The 14,930-nt window shown below is 37.3% G+C and overlaps 1 protein-coding gene across 1 annotated transcript in view; it reads right to left on the bottom strand.

Moving 5' to 3' along the window:
* The window catches only part of OTOG (otogelin), a 105,575-nt gene that overhangs the window by 10,856 nt on the left and 79,789 nt on the right, over positions 1 to 14,930 (bottom strand). The window contains exons 39-50 of the mRNA XM_042785098.1: positions 14,532 to 14,621; positions 13,970 to 14,153; positions 11,234 to 11,454; positions 10,178 to 10,316; positions 7,850 to 8,044; positions 6,832 to 7,044; positions 5,963 to 6,067; positions 5,473 to 5,583; positions 4,150 to 4,251; positions 3,604 to 3,702; positions 1,776 to 1,816; positions 557 to 632 (exon numbers count right to left, since the gene is read on the bottom strand). Coding sequence (XP_042641032.1) covers positions 557 to 632; positions 1,776 to 1,816; positions 3,604 to 3,702; positions 4,150 to 4,251; positions 5,473 to 5,583; positions 5,963 to 6,067; positions 6,832 to 7,044; positions 7,850 to 8,044; positions 10,178 to 10,316; positions 11,234 to 11,454; positions 13,970 to 14,153; positions 14,532 to 14,621 — 1,576 coding nt within the window. The remainder of the gene's footprint in view (positions 1 to 556; positions 633 to 1,775; positions 1,817 to 3,603; positions 3,703 to 4,149; positions 4,252 to 5,472; positions 5,584 to 5,962; positions 6,068 to 6,831; positions 7,045 to 7,849; positions 8,045 to 10,177; positions 10,317 to 11,233; positions 11,455 to 13,969; positions 14,154 to 14,531; positions 14,622 to 14,930) is intronic.

The raw sequence follows: 14,930 nt of genomic DNA on the forward strand, positions 1-14,930 counted from the left end.
TAAGCAAGGACAGTCCCAAATGTATTGGCCAACTGAGTGCCCCACAGGAAATTTTTTTTCCTAAGTTTTCCCAGATGCTATTGGGAATGTTCTAAGATGAATTTGTGTGGTGCTCAATGCTATCCTTGATCTTGTAAAGCACATAAGCATGTCTACTACCTCCTGAGTAGTCCCATAATGGGTTAGTGGGACCTTTCTTTCTGTGGACATTAAGTGTGTATTTTAGTTTCTTGCTGGAGTCCTTACTCCAGATTGGCAAAATACAGGCTGCTTAGTCAACACAACTCAACACCACCCAATTTTCCCAAAACTCTGCTATTTCCCTGAACAGAACTCCTGCTGCAGGAACTAGAAGAATAGAAGGACAAGCCATCATCAACCAAATATTTAGTGAGGGGTCCTATTTTCTTGACTCTTCTTACACTATTTGTGAATTATGTCAGTCAATTCTTTCCTCCTTAGTACCATGTTCAAAGTGAATAGCCGATTTAAAATTCCTAATTTACCTTAGCACTTGAAAGGGCATTTCTTTGAATTAAACTATTTTTTGACTTACCACATTTATACTTAACACAGTTACAGATATTTTCTGTACTGTTCTGAAACTGTTCATCTATCTGAAGTTTCTGCCCCTAAGTGTATAAAAGCAGAAAAAAAGAGAAGTGAAACAACGGTGTTTTCTTATCTGCATGATCTTTTCCTTCTAAACACCCTTCCTTCAGGATTTGACTAGCACTATCTGTTGACCCTGGAAACCTGTTTTGAATCCACTTTCATCACCCACAGGGACATTTAATTTAGTAATGATAACCAATTGGGATTTTTTTTTACACTTGAAAAACAGGAATGGTATTTGGTGTCAGTACAGCAGACGTTTAGGACAGAAAAGACTAAGGCAGGCAATCAATGAAATGCAATGGCTTGCCTTTGTACAGAAATCTCCATGCATTGTGGAGTGTATTCTTTCATGGAATAACTTCATGGATATAAATAGTATTACAATAGCACTGATGTACTTTTTAATTTTGCCTTTTATTGTTTATACATATGCATATTATGATTTTTCTCCCTGTTTTCTGCAAGTCCTGATTCCTTATGCCCAAGTTTCTTCAGCTATGAAATTAAAGTATTAACAACCTCACTTACAAATCATTTTCAATTTCCTGTATAAAAAATGAGTACTATTTCTAATTCATTCCTAGGACACCAAATTATAATTTTTATAAATTATTCCCATCGCAGTATTATTTTCTGGATAAAATAATGACAAGCAAAATCAAAGCATACCCAGTACTGAGAAACTAACCACCCAGCAATGCTCATAAGCATTTTTTTAACGTGGAACAAGTCACAATGAAATAGTTTATAAGTTCTGCTTAATCAGTAGTCTGAGTGCATGATACATGTTAACATATTCACTATAGCAAATAATATTAACAAAACTGATGCTTTAAAGCACTTAGTTCTGACACTTTAAAAACAAAGTTTTATCCTCAGGTGCATAAAAGCAGTTCCACTCTACAAATACTTCAGGGCAGGATATGGTCATAAAAAAAATCCAGAAACATCAATGCTATGCAGCCATATTATTCTGCAAGATACTTAAACTTAACTGACTTCTTAACAATAGATATATCTTCTTGTAAAGCAATTTAAAAATAAGAGAATGGCATGGCATTTCATATTTCACTGATAAAACTCTTAGTAAGATACTGATAAATAGATTTATTAAGAAATTAATTAAAAAATACTGACAAAGAAAATTAATTTCATACCAGTTTGCACTGAGGTTTGGGGATTGTTTCACATGCACATTCTAAAACAAAATACAATAACAGAAACAATAATTTAGAAAGTTATATGCCATTTGCTTGAAACAGAGCACCAGAGAGAATAGAAATTCCAGATTTACAAGTCATCACTGAAGAAGTTCTGCTAGTTTTTGAAATATACCTATCTGGGGAGTCCAGAATTATGTTTAATTTCTATTCCATCCTGAAAACTTATACCAGCTTCTGTGACCACCTTTACTTCTTACAACAATTCACAGCATTGTTATCAACTACAGTCTACCTGAACACATTAAAAAAAAAGATGACCATTCTAGCTGTTAGCCTTGCAATGATGGCAATCATTACAATCAACATAAAGCAACGGAGAATTGTGTTTAAGACATCACAAAGAGAAGTATGATATACTACCATCTTTGTAAACTGGCAAATTCCTGACATGTGAACCTAACCTCTTTTATTTTTTTAGCCATAAATAACTTAGTAACTGTGGTGGGTTTACCCTGGCTGGACATCAGGTACCCACCAAAGCTGCTCTATGACTCCCCTCCTCAGTTGGACTGTGGAGAGAGAATATAGCAAAAGGCTCATGGGCCAAGAACCCATGAGAACAGGGAGATCACTCACCAATTACCATCACAGGCAAAACAAACTCAACTTGAGGAAATAAGTTTAATTTATTACCAATCAAATCAGAGTAGGATAATGAGAAATAAAACCAAATCTTAAAAACACCTTCCCCTACCCCATCCTTCTTCCTGGGCTTAACTTTACTCCCAATTTTCTCTACCTCTTCCTCCACAGTGGATCAGGGGGATGGGGAACGGTGGCTGCGTTCAGTTTATCACGAATTGTCTCTGCCACTCGTGCCTCCTCAGGGGGAGGACTCCTCACACTATCCCTGCTCCCTCCCACAGGAGACAGCTCTTCACGCACTTCTCCCATGTGAGTCCTTCCCACAGGGCTGCAGCTCTTCAGGAACAGACTGCTCCAGCATGGGTTCCCCATGGGGTCACAAGTCCTGCCAGCAAACCCGCTCCAGTGTGGGCTCCTCTCTCCACGAGCCCACGGGTCCTGCCAGGAGCCTACTCCAGCGTGGGCTTCCCACGGGGTCACAGCCTCTTTCAGGCATCCCCTTGCTCTGGCGTGGGGTCCTCCCTGGGCTGCAGGTGGAGATCTGCTCCCCCATGGACCTCCCTGGGTGCAGGGCACAGCCTGCCTCCCCATGGTCCTCACCACGGGCTGCAGGGGAATCTGCTCCGGTGCCTGGAGCACCTCCTGCCCCTTCTTCTCCACTGACCTGGGTGTCTGCAGAGTTGTTGCTCTCACATATTCTCACTCCTCTCTCTGGCTGAAGTTGATGCTGTGCAACAACTTCTTGCCCTTCTTACATACATTATCTGAGAGGCGCTACCACCATCACTGATGGACTCGGCCCTGGACAGTGGTGGGTCCATCTTGGAGCCGGCTGGCATTGGCTCCATTGGAAACGGGGGAAGTTTCCAGAGTCTTCTCACAGAAGCTGCCGCCTGCAACCCCCCTCCTACCAAAACCTTGCCACGCAAACCCAATACAAAATTTTCAAGATGATAAGTCACCCAGTTTGAACAGGAAAATTCTACAGTATGCTACCACCTTGTGAACCAAACCAGACAGATTAAGACGTTCTGTATGATGAGATGATTTTTCTATATTATTTGTTCATGAGCAGATCACAGTGGTATAGCTGGCTGAAACCAGACCTAAACCCAAGAGGAAAAGCTCTTGTCAGTGTCTTGTATAAGGCAAATAAAATGAAAATCAGTCATTTTACCACATGTCCGAAAGGGGCAGCACTTCTCTGGGCTCCATACCTCCACCAAAGACATGCCTAGCATACATTTGAATTCAGGACAACGATGTATTTCACAAACTAAAATTAAAGAAAAGAAAAGAAAGTCCAGTAAACACAAGGTTGTCACATTTTGATTAACAGAAATCTGAAACAAGAGAGAGTGAATTACTTCTTCATAATAAATAACTTTAGAAAACATCTTCCTTCAAAAGACTAATAATAAAAATGTAATTGCTAGCCATTAGCTAATAGTAGTGTGGAGTAAAACTACTCTAGGTAAATATTTAAAACAGTTTTAAATCTCCTGAAATTACTCATTTGTCTCCATGATACAGATATTAAGATAATGCTTTAGACACATGAATTTTTAAAAGTAAAGATTATCTGTTCAGGACTACAGATGATAGCTTGCTTATATGCATAAGTGGAGCTGTATCTCTAATCCACCATTTTTTGGCACTGAACCACACTACAAAATTTGATATGTTCTCTATTACTTAAATACCAAAATCAAGTAAAACTTACTACACTGGTATGTAGGGCAACACCTCTCTGTAGTGTTGCCATCCACAGTAAGAACTTCTCCTTCTTGACATCTGGGTATATGATCAGAGCAAGCCCCACATGCTGCAGAAAACAATTATTTAAATCTAAAACATAGGAAGAAATTTTACTACTTCCTAGGAAACACGATCACAAATTTGTCACAGACCCATATGAAAGAGAAGAGACACACTTTGCATTCATCCCTTATAGTCTCTATACAAGAGGCTAATTTTCAGTACAGCTTGCCTTTCTTTGTCCCCTATTATAAAGAATGAATACATTGTGAGTCAGATCACAACAAACAGGATTTTCTCTCCCTTTCTTTTATGAAAAATTTTGCTAGATTTTCTCTCCTACCAAGCCACCCTTCTGTTTTCAGGAATCCTCCTCTGCCTGAATTACAGGATCTTTGATCCCCAATAAAGGGCATCTCCTGTGATCCCTGTGTTATCTTCCGACTTGAACTCGTATGAAAGCCACAATAGGTACTTTTTGACATGTACAGTGCAAAGACTCATTATATCATAAAAGAGACAGAAGGATGCTGTGCGGACAGCTAGAAGAGCCAAACACAGCACATCGCTATCATATGATCGAAGTGACTCCCCAATTACTGTAAATAACAAAAGTGTAATTAAAGTTTTCTATTAACACTCAGATTTTTGCACATGGAAGAACTAATCAAGACTCACCCTCTGATTCACAGATATCTATGTGTAAAAACAAAGTAAATTCAATAGGACCTCATTATCACATTATTATCGTAAACAACTGTAAGTTAACATTGGAACTCCTATATTGGTGCCAAAAATGCAATTTTTGTTATTGAAATATGTCATTAAAGGCCAAACCGCAAAAGAACTGAACAAATTTGCACAATACTCACATGTGGAATATTTACCAATGAGTAAGATGGCCCATAGATGATACAACAGGATAGAGGGAGCAAGAGCATATGTAACTTCATTCTTCTTTTAGATAAAATATTTATGCAGCTAGTCCACACACTGTATAGGGACAGTCTCTTAAAAGCCCTCAACTCTCTCATCCATGGAGCCTACCACCACTCCTCTACATGACCCAAGAATACTACTCAGTTGCACAAAGCTGTTTTGTGACTCTTGATGGTTGTTGCCATTTCTTATGTTTTGTAAACAGAATGCCTATTTTTTTAACCACTTTCAAGCCTTATTATGCTGGGAGAACTAAAGGAAGTACAAGGAGTCTTACTTGGCAAGATAATAGTAGACATCATTGCCTGTGCAAAAACACTTATAGTCTCAACCAGTCAGGATACTGTACCACATATATAGGAAATACAGCAGGTACTCTCCACCCGAGCAGCAATTAATGTTTGATCATCTTGACAGCTTGGCTTCTGCTCCATTGGTTCACATTTTGCTGGATCACATTCTGAAAAAAAGTACAACAGATGTATTTCTTCATATGAAATAGAGCATTCCTTCTTTGTTATGCTATATCCCTAAGAAATGGCAGTGCAGAGCAGAGAAATAATACAAGATACTTCAGAAAAGCTTTTACCTTGTATCACAAGAGAGCAAAGACACATTCTTGCCTGGTCATTAAACACAAGACTCCATCATTGTATCTGCTCAAATTGAGGCACCAGACCAACCCTGAGCTTTTAGATGAAAGAGAATTTTGTAAATCGCCATACGAACAATGATGTCTACATGAACTACCTTTTTGCTTCTAAGTTGAACTATTTAGTTTAATGAATGTCTTTTACTTTTACAGGGTGAGCTTTTTTACCTTTTAAAAAGAAACCTACCACAAACATAGTTAGGACAACAGGATTCTTCACTGTAGTAAGTGACCAGCTTTTCCAAGACATTACACTCAGGGATTAGGGGTTCACAGAGGCTCTGATTACAAACTGTCACACAAAGGGAAAGAAAAAAACCACTTTTTAAACTATCTTATGCATTTATAAGTCAAGTAGAGCAGTGGCAAGCAGAATTTGATACCATAAATCTCTTAATAGCAACATTCATATGAAAACCACAACAAACCAGCAAAAAAACCTGAGGCAATATTCAGAAATGTCCAGGATTTACAACACTCTACATGGAGGCAAAGTTAAGCTAGAGCTGAGTCCTTGTGAGAATTAAAAAAAAAAAAAAAAAAAAAAAATCCTGTGGAAAACTCACTGCAACATCATCCCAGGTGGTTAAAACATGGAAACTGCTTGCAATTTCTGTTTGAAGATGGACTTTCTCAACTAAATAAGAATTAAAAAAACCCTTTTATATCATTTTTTTACTGCTCACTTTGTAAATTAGTCAAACAATCATCTATTCTCTGTTCTCTGATTTAGTTATATCATTTATTTGTATTTGGGTATTAAAAATAAATCAGTAACCTGTACAGCTGAGAGAAATACAATTAATATCCAAATAAACACAGTGCTATTTCAATTCTTACAACTTTTGTCCCCTCCCTCTACCTCTCCTGAAAACCTACTGGATATTGAGCCAAATAATACAAAGTTTCTACAGTTTTCTACATAATCTGTAAATTCAAAACAAAGTAATTTCCATTCACTTCAAAAGTAGGATGTGTAACAGGAAAACAAACCACAGAGAAAGGATATCTGCATATTCAAGTGGAAAGCATTCATAACCATTATGGAATACTTACTACAGATCTTCTGAGGACAACATGTCTGATCACCAGGAACAAGCAAGGCCACTTCTGCAAATCGCTGACAGACTAAGTTGTGGGTATCTGAACAGTTGTACTCCACTGGAATAATGGTCTCACTGTCAACACATTTTTGCATACAGCATCCACTCAAAGAAGTTTTCCAGATCTCACCTACTGCATGAGGTGCTCCTGAGCTGTCTGTACAAGCTAGATCAGGACAACAGAAAACAGAAGTAATTCCTTTTTACTTCAAATCTTGACCACCATTTTCTTCCACAGCGGATATGGATCTATGAAGTATAAAAATCCCAGAGTTTTAAAGGCAGCACCTATCCCCATCACCCCACAAAAAAGTGAAAGAGGAGACAGGCTGAGACTGAGTTTGTATGGGAAAGCAAGACACTCAATACCCTCCAGAGGATCCGGACCTCCACTTTGTTTTGTGTCTTCACTGCAAGGCTAGTCACTTAAAAACCCAATCCAATCCTCTGTTTTTAAAGCAGTGATCTAAAAGAAGTTACTTTTGTATTTCACACATGTCAAAACTATCAGTAATTTACTGTGCTTCATGCCATCTGATTTATTATAAAAAGCATCCTTAAGATTTGTGTTGTTAGTGTAAAGTATTGGTCCACAGTTTGGCGTGCTCAGGTAAAATTGTAATGAAAATAAATATCAGTGCTGGGGACATACATATGTATTATTAAAAATGTGTAATTAACTGTTTCCATATGTCTTTTTAATGCTGTTTAGTATCAATAGGTTGGACCCTTGGCAAAACCTTCCATTTTGAAGAGCATCCTGAAGCTGAGAGAAGGTGAGCAAAATTGTACGTCACAAGGACACTCCCTGTTTGCTTACCCATACAGTTATTTACTGAATATCTAGAGCCCTCAATTGAATGCCATATGCAGAACCCACGCAACAACAGACCAGAACTCGACTTATTGCTAACAAATTATTTGACCACCAACTTGCAGATAATAAAGGAGAAAATCACATCCAAATATACCACATTTTTCTTCAGGAATACAGACAGCAGTGTGAGTTCGGTGAAGGATGGTCCCTCCAGCACAGACACAGCCTTCTGTCAACACTGAGCAGGAGTCTGAGTCCAGAGAAGCAACCTCATTATTCTGACAACTATCTGGAACCTCACAGGCAGCTATACAAGCCTGATAGGAGAAGTTTTCAGAGCAGGGAAAGGCTAGAAAAGAAATAAACAAATCACTCATTCTGAAGTTGTGATCACGAGGCAGTACCTAAGAGAAAATATTATTGTCTTGTTAACTTTCTGTGCTTACCAATTCAGTAGGTTCTACCAACCTAAAACACTGATACACACAGAAGGTAATTACCTTCTACATGACAAATTCAAATAAAAGGAAGTTGTGAGCACTTTTACTTCTCTCTTTTTTTTTTTTTTTTGTAGTAACATTTTCATCAGGCTTTGGTTTGCTTTTTGTCAGTAGGGATATCAAACCACACAACAGTGTTGACACAAAATACTTTAAACTTCAAAAACATTTGTAAATACTACACAGATTAATTATACAGTGTTCTGATTCATTCTGAGTATTTTGCAGTGGCTAAAGAAAATGCAGTGATTACAAAAGGGAAAAGTTTTGTCAGCCAGAAAAATATGTACATAAAAGCAAATTCAACATCGTTTTATGTGGAATTATAAAGAATGGAATGAATTCATTATTATATTTAATAGATACCCACATTAATTGCTCTCTTGTGTGTGTTATTTTTAAGTCGAAGAACACAGTTAAATTTAACAGTGTTTATACTACTAGTGTAAATTCATTGGCACATTATGGGTACATGCAGGAATGAAACAAAAAAGAATCTCATTTTGGTTTAACTTTTGGTGTTGAAAACTTAACATGTTTTTTCTTTGGTTCAAACCAGTGATTAAAGCTGCATAAATATGGCAAATGGAGAATTACTACAAATGCCAACAGTGTGGTACAGTGGACTACCAAAATATATGATCCTCCTCATGTAGTAATACCCAAATCATATAACAACACCTTCTGGAATCATGGTAACGAGACAAAGTCCAGTTGAGAATGGGATTGTCTGCTCAAAACTAACGAAGGTTCCAGTTCAGACTTTAATTGGGAGAGAAGGTCGATCTTATTCAGCTCCTCACTACTAAAAATGGCCATAATGCCCCACAGGAAATATCTATTAGAGCCCTGTAAACAGAGGAACTCAGGCTTTTAAAAATCGGTCTACAGCGTATCAACACTTGGTGACCACAAAGTCCAGATGCAACTTCCTGGTTCCTCCTTGCTAGCACCACTGGAGGTCACTGTGGCATAAAAATAGGAGAGTGATGTGTCCCTTCATGATGGATGGGACACATAACTATTTACAGATACACTTTGTAAGATCTGTTTTTAAACCTTTATTTGCTAATAAAAGCCACACAAACTGAAGAATTATTTTTTTTAAATTGACTGTTTTTAAGCTTTAGTCTCCATGACTAATATTTGCAGGGCATTACAACATGCTTCCACGAAGACTACACACATGTATGCACCTTAAATCATTTTTAAAAAGACATCACTTATGATTTCTATGTACAGTGAATTCTTTTATTTAGGGGGATCACACTTCATCAGTAAGTCTTGCCCTTTTCAAGCAGTGAAACCAGAGACCTCCCTATTTTATCACTGCATAGGGCTTTTCCTAGGCCACCATTGACAGCATAAAGAGATGCTGTAACACAGATTTTCTATTTACTCTACTGACAACTACACATCCCTTTTGGCCTTATATTTTAGTATGTTTCTATGGGAGATATCTTCTGCCAGGATACTCTAGCTCTCTGGTTCTACTCCTTACTTTCTGTCTGATCTCAAAGGTGTTCCATTTCTCAAATGCCTTCTCCAAAGACACAATTTCTGGAGCAGCATCAAGCAGACATCACCAATTAAAAGTACCAGAGAACTTTCTGTGGCTTCCTCCTTTCCACAACCAAATCTGCTGTGTTTTGTTTTTATCAGTGCAAAGTGGCTAAGAGAAATGAACACTACGTTGCAAGTGAGAAGATCTGACTTCTACAGTTAAGTACATTATAAGCCAGAGGTAGACTTCTGAGCAAGATTCTTTAGCTTACCTTTTTCATCTGTGAAATGGCTGTAATGATCCTGATTCCTTCTGCACACTGGTTTGAATTATATCATACAAAATGCTAAATTCATTATTTTGATAATGACTTCCAAAGTATGTGAGAATTTAAGGAGCACTGGTATTTTCAACTTACAGTAACACTTACATTAGGCAAATTTTGTCTCTGTGAACACTAGAGGTGCAGAATACTTACGGCAGTAATCAGAGCTCCTCCATTCTATACAAATATTAAATTTGTTGCACATTGCCACATAGGCAGCTAGTGAAACGCATGGATTTTGAATGTACTCAGTGTCTTGAACCCATATATTACAGAATAGCTCAGGTGGAACCTAATAAAGAAAAAATAAAAAATATTGCACCTTCATAGAGACCCTGCTAAGTAGGAAACAGATTGACTTTTTTAAATATCACTACAAACACTGAAGCCGAAAGTTCTTGTTTCACAGTAAGCAAGAGGCCACCAGCCTTCATTGGTATACAAAGAGACTCTACAAGTATTTAAAAATAAGGCTTCCTGAATGTTGAAAAAATATAAGACTCCCTTATATTCCTTAGTTTCATCTCTTCTAAGTGCCAAGGCAAGAGCTACTACAGTTTTTTCCAACAGAAGGCATAATTACTGATTGTTCCTTTTTGTTCCTTACCTCTATGTTTTTGTCTATTCTTGGCCTCCTCTTCCTCGAGCTCAACAATATACAAAAGGTGAAATGGTAAATGTACTTATATGAACAAAAATACATACTTTATTTGCATACTGTAAGTTTGGTATTTGCTTTAGATTTGCTTTAAATGGTCTGTTCTACCCTCTCATCTCTCTAAGCTGGAACTCCTTGTCTCTAAAGCCTTTGAGAATGCAGGCTCTCGGATTACCTGCTATGATTTGGAACTTGTTAAATTACTGAACACTTAAGGATTAATTAAAACCTAAAACTATTTTATTTTACTTTGCTCCACATCATATTGATACAGTTGAATTAGCTGTGAGTGATTTATAAATTAGATGGTATTATCAAAACTAACAGAGATATATTATGAATTCTGAAAGTGTTAGTTGCACTCTCTCTCCTATAAAGCTGCCACACTCTTCCATTATTTTTACCTTGCAACTGTAGATACAAAAAAGCATATATCCCATTCTACAGATGTAGTTACATATAGTTTCACATTAATTAAATTAACAAGTACATAAAATTGTATTAGAACTGCATCTCTCTCAAAATGTAAGCTTCAGAAATAGTTAACATACATAAGGATGACAGCTGCTGAAGGTCTGGTTCAACACCAGTCTTAAGCACTCTGAGCAGTCCATGACTGAGCAATTAGTTTCCCGATGCCTGTCCTCTCCAACATACTTTAATGTGTCTGGCACTTGCCAGCTGTCTATAAAAGTTGATGGAGCATCACTTTTGCTTAAAACTGTCCTGTTGGGTAGCATCAGGTCATTTTCCAAGCTTCTATCACAAAAACCTGTGTATTACCAGAAGAAAAAGGCAGGTTAATGCCACGTGGTTCATTCTGAAGAATGTTTGAAGTGGTATATTCAAACAAGTAAATAGCTTTTAAAGAACTTATACAACATGATAGTATCACAACCCACATCAGATGTGGATCTCTGGTAGATCAAAATACAGACAAATTAAGCAAAGCAAAAGTAAAGATGCACCTATGAATTAAGATGGGTGAAAGGAAACCTACTGCATAACAAAGAGCTGTTTGGAGGGGCCAGCTATGGCACACTCAGAAGGCAGCATCACATTTTGTTTCTGTTTAAACTAAGGCAGTTGGCAATTTTGAAACTCTCTGGAGCAAAGGAAGCAATGTAACACACAGAGTGACTCTGGTCAACACAGAACATCCAAGTATTACAGTACTCTCCTCTGGAAGGTCCTTTAAGAGCCAGCAGGGACAAAAAAGCAGAATGATGGATCAGTCCCCCATTCTTTCTTCCTAATCATAATTTCTGAGACTTTTGTTTCAGACTTCTAGAATGTTTTCTTTTGATGTCTCCACAAACTTGCATGGCAATTCTAAATCTTTATCTGTTCAAAGCCCATTTGCAGATTTAACTCTTTTCTAAAGAAATGGTCTGGTTTACAATTTTTCATCAATTCTTGACAACAAGAGCAAGCCATTGACAATCAGTGATACAGGAAGAGGCATTCAGAGAGTAAACCAGCTTTTGAAGCTGTATCCATTAGTTAACCAAAAATGTTTCTGGTTGAACTTTTTGAGATTGTGAGTCTATGCAACACAAATAGGAAGTACTTGATGGTTCTGAGAGACTACAAGGGATTGCTATGCTGTCCGGGATATCTTTTTCCACTTCTTCTCTTATACATTGACAAGGAGATTTAACACAGCAAAACTAAGGCTTCACATTTGGCTTTGAAGGATCTGGTTGCAGCTAAAACTGACATGCTTGCACTCTTTCACCAGTTTTGCTATAGAGATGTCCATGTTCTGTTCCCACATTCCTCATCTCCCACACCAGCTCTTCAACAGTTGCCACATTTGCCTGATCCTTCTACTGTAAAAGACACTTTTGTCTCTGACACAGATCCTTCCAAGGGATGATTGTGCTACAAAACTGTAATTGTGCCCCCAGTTTTATCACTTCCATGAAGCTGAAAAATCAGGATCTACCAATACTGCAGTTCAGCCAAACAGCATCTAAGGAATCTCAAATACAAGAAGCAGACTAATATGGAAAGCACAGGAGATCAGAGTAGACTAATTTACCCTGAAAAGATGAAGTACAACCAGCTCATTTAAAGCAGGCTCTGGTAAGTCACACCGGACAGTACTGTGCAGGCAGACTTATGCAGAGAATCACAATCAGAGATGAATAGCAGACAAATACAGCACATGCTCTGAAGAAGTTGTACTTGGAACATCATCCACAGAAATGTGTTGTCATCTAGTTAAAGCACCTTGTAAACCGGGAACATCATGTTCCCAATTCTCCCCTATCACAGTAATCAAACAGGTAAAGGCAAAAGAGATTTTCAGGATAACTAGAATCAGGCTTACTAAAAAATACAATCTTTACTTTCTTGTCTCTGTTTAATCTAATTACAGTAACAATTAGCCAAACAGAGCAAGAACAATGTTTAAAACAAAAGTTAGAGTAAATTACAGACAATAACCTGATTTCAAAATGGCAGTAAATTCAAACTCTCTTCCTTTGTGAGTAGCATATTACTGTCTGCAGAACTTGGAACTGGACTGAGCGATCCCTGGTATTTGATACTGAGCTACAGGCATTTGCCCTTTCTGAAACTGGAAAGATATGCAGTGTAATTATATGAAGTCTGTAACCCTGGTTTCCAGCTCCAATTTACAGCAGATAAATTTACAGATTCGGGTGTCACAGTAGGGATTTACATCAACAAATCCATGCTTGCAGAAGCTACAGCACCAACAGCTTATTCAAGGCTATGTTTTTAGAAAGAAACTACTTGAAACTATTGAGCAGACCTAACAGAGTGCAACATTATGGTTATTTAACCGACTATGGTTAAGAAATTCCCTCCAAACTATTTCCTCCAACAGATACATTAAGATTAGGTCTCTCAAGTTAACATTTTCTGTGAATTCTGACCTTTAGAAACTGAAAATAGCACATATCACTTCCTATCAGATGGATATCAAACACTAAATCTGTAAATGACCTTATTTGACATTATGGATTTATGACTGACTTACTTATTAGGGTTTGGTTACGGCAGTCATGACTGTGATTCAGACAGGTTGCAGTCAGAAGCAACACTATGGGTAAAAAGTGATTACGTGGATAGGTATCAAACACCACTTCAACAATTAACAAAATTAATAATAATTTAATAGTATCATAAACTTTGCAAAGATTTGCAATAACTCTTTTGGGACAGATCCTGAAGAAGATAATTTATATAATTAGAAAAATGTGTCTCTCTAGCAAAGCATCTGAATGCCTTTATTTCTTGCACTACTCTATACTTACCACATAGTCCCAAAGCTCTTGGTTCTCTGGTACTATTAAACTCAATAATCATCACGCCTGTGTTGTGAAACCACTGAATTCTGATTTTTGTTGGGGTCTCAACTGCATACTTGAAGCCTGAATCTTCAACTTTGTATCCGTATTTTCTAACAGTAGGCCAAGCAAATCTTGAATTTACTGTTATCTGAGATACACACAGAAAAGGGATTAAATGTCAGGTACCAAGTGCTGTAGGTAGAAGAACTCAGGCCAGATTCTCAACACCTTAGGAATCTAACTCATAACTAATTTCAAAAGAAGCCAGGCTCATCTCCACAAAGATAATATAGGTAGTAAAGAGACTAGCAGTTTACGTATCTTGCTCTGCAACTTACCTCATTAACTGTCCTTGTATCACTCATTGAATTTACAAGCAGTTTACCAAATTATAAAGTTGCAATAATTAATTATATTACCTATTGAGTCCTCCTTTAATTTTCAGTATCCACATGAGGATGCAGTTGATAACAGAAGTAAGGTGCTATCTAAAAGGCAAAGAAAAATTAGCCCTCAAAATACTTACTTTTCTACTTAAACGATTGATAATAATTTGGTCTGATACATAGGTTAAATTCAACATTGCCAGGCACAAAGAAGTTGAATTTGAATTATTCTGTGGAGAAAGCAAAAATACATCAATCATAGTCATGATGTGCAAAAACTTTATACATTACCTGCTTATTGTTTTTAGGTACTGGGACAGTAATGATTTGGGGGGTGTACATTTTTGAGAGGAAAACTGCTGCTGATTGTAGTTTCAAGTCTAGACTACAGAATTCATCTGTATAGCATTCTTGCAAAATAAACAAACAAAATACTATGATCTCACTGTGTTCAGCAACTATGTTCTACCACCCTGTCTTGAAATTACCACAGAAATAAAGGTTTTCAAGAAAAAAAAAAAAAAAAAAAAGGCAGACTA

Source organism: Tyto alba, unplaced genomic scaffold (genome assembly GCF_018691265.1).
Source record: "Tyto alba isolate M040663 unplaced genomic scaffold, T.alba_DEE_v4.0 Super-Scaffold_8, whole genome shotgun sequence".
Classification (NCBI taxonomy): domain Eukaryota; kingdom Metazoa; phylum Chordata; class Aves; order Strigiformes; family Tytonidae; genus Tyto; species Tyto alba.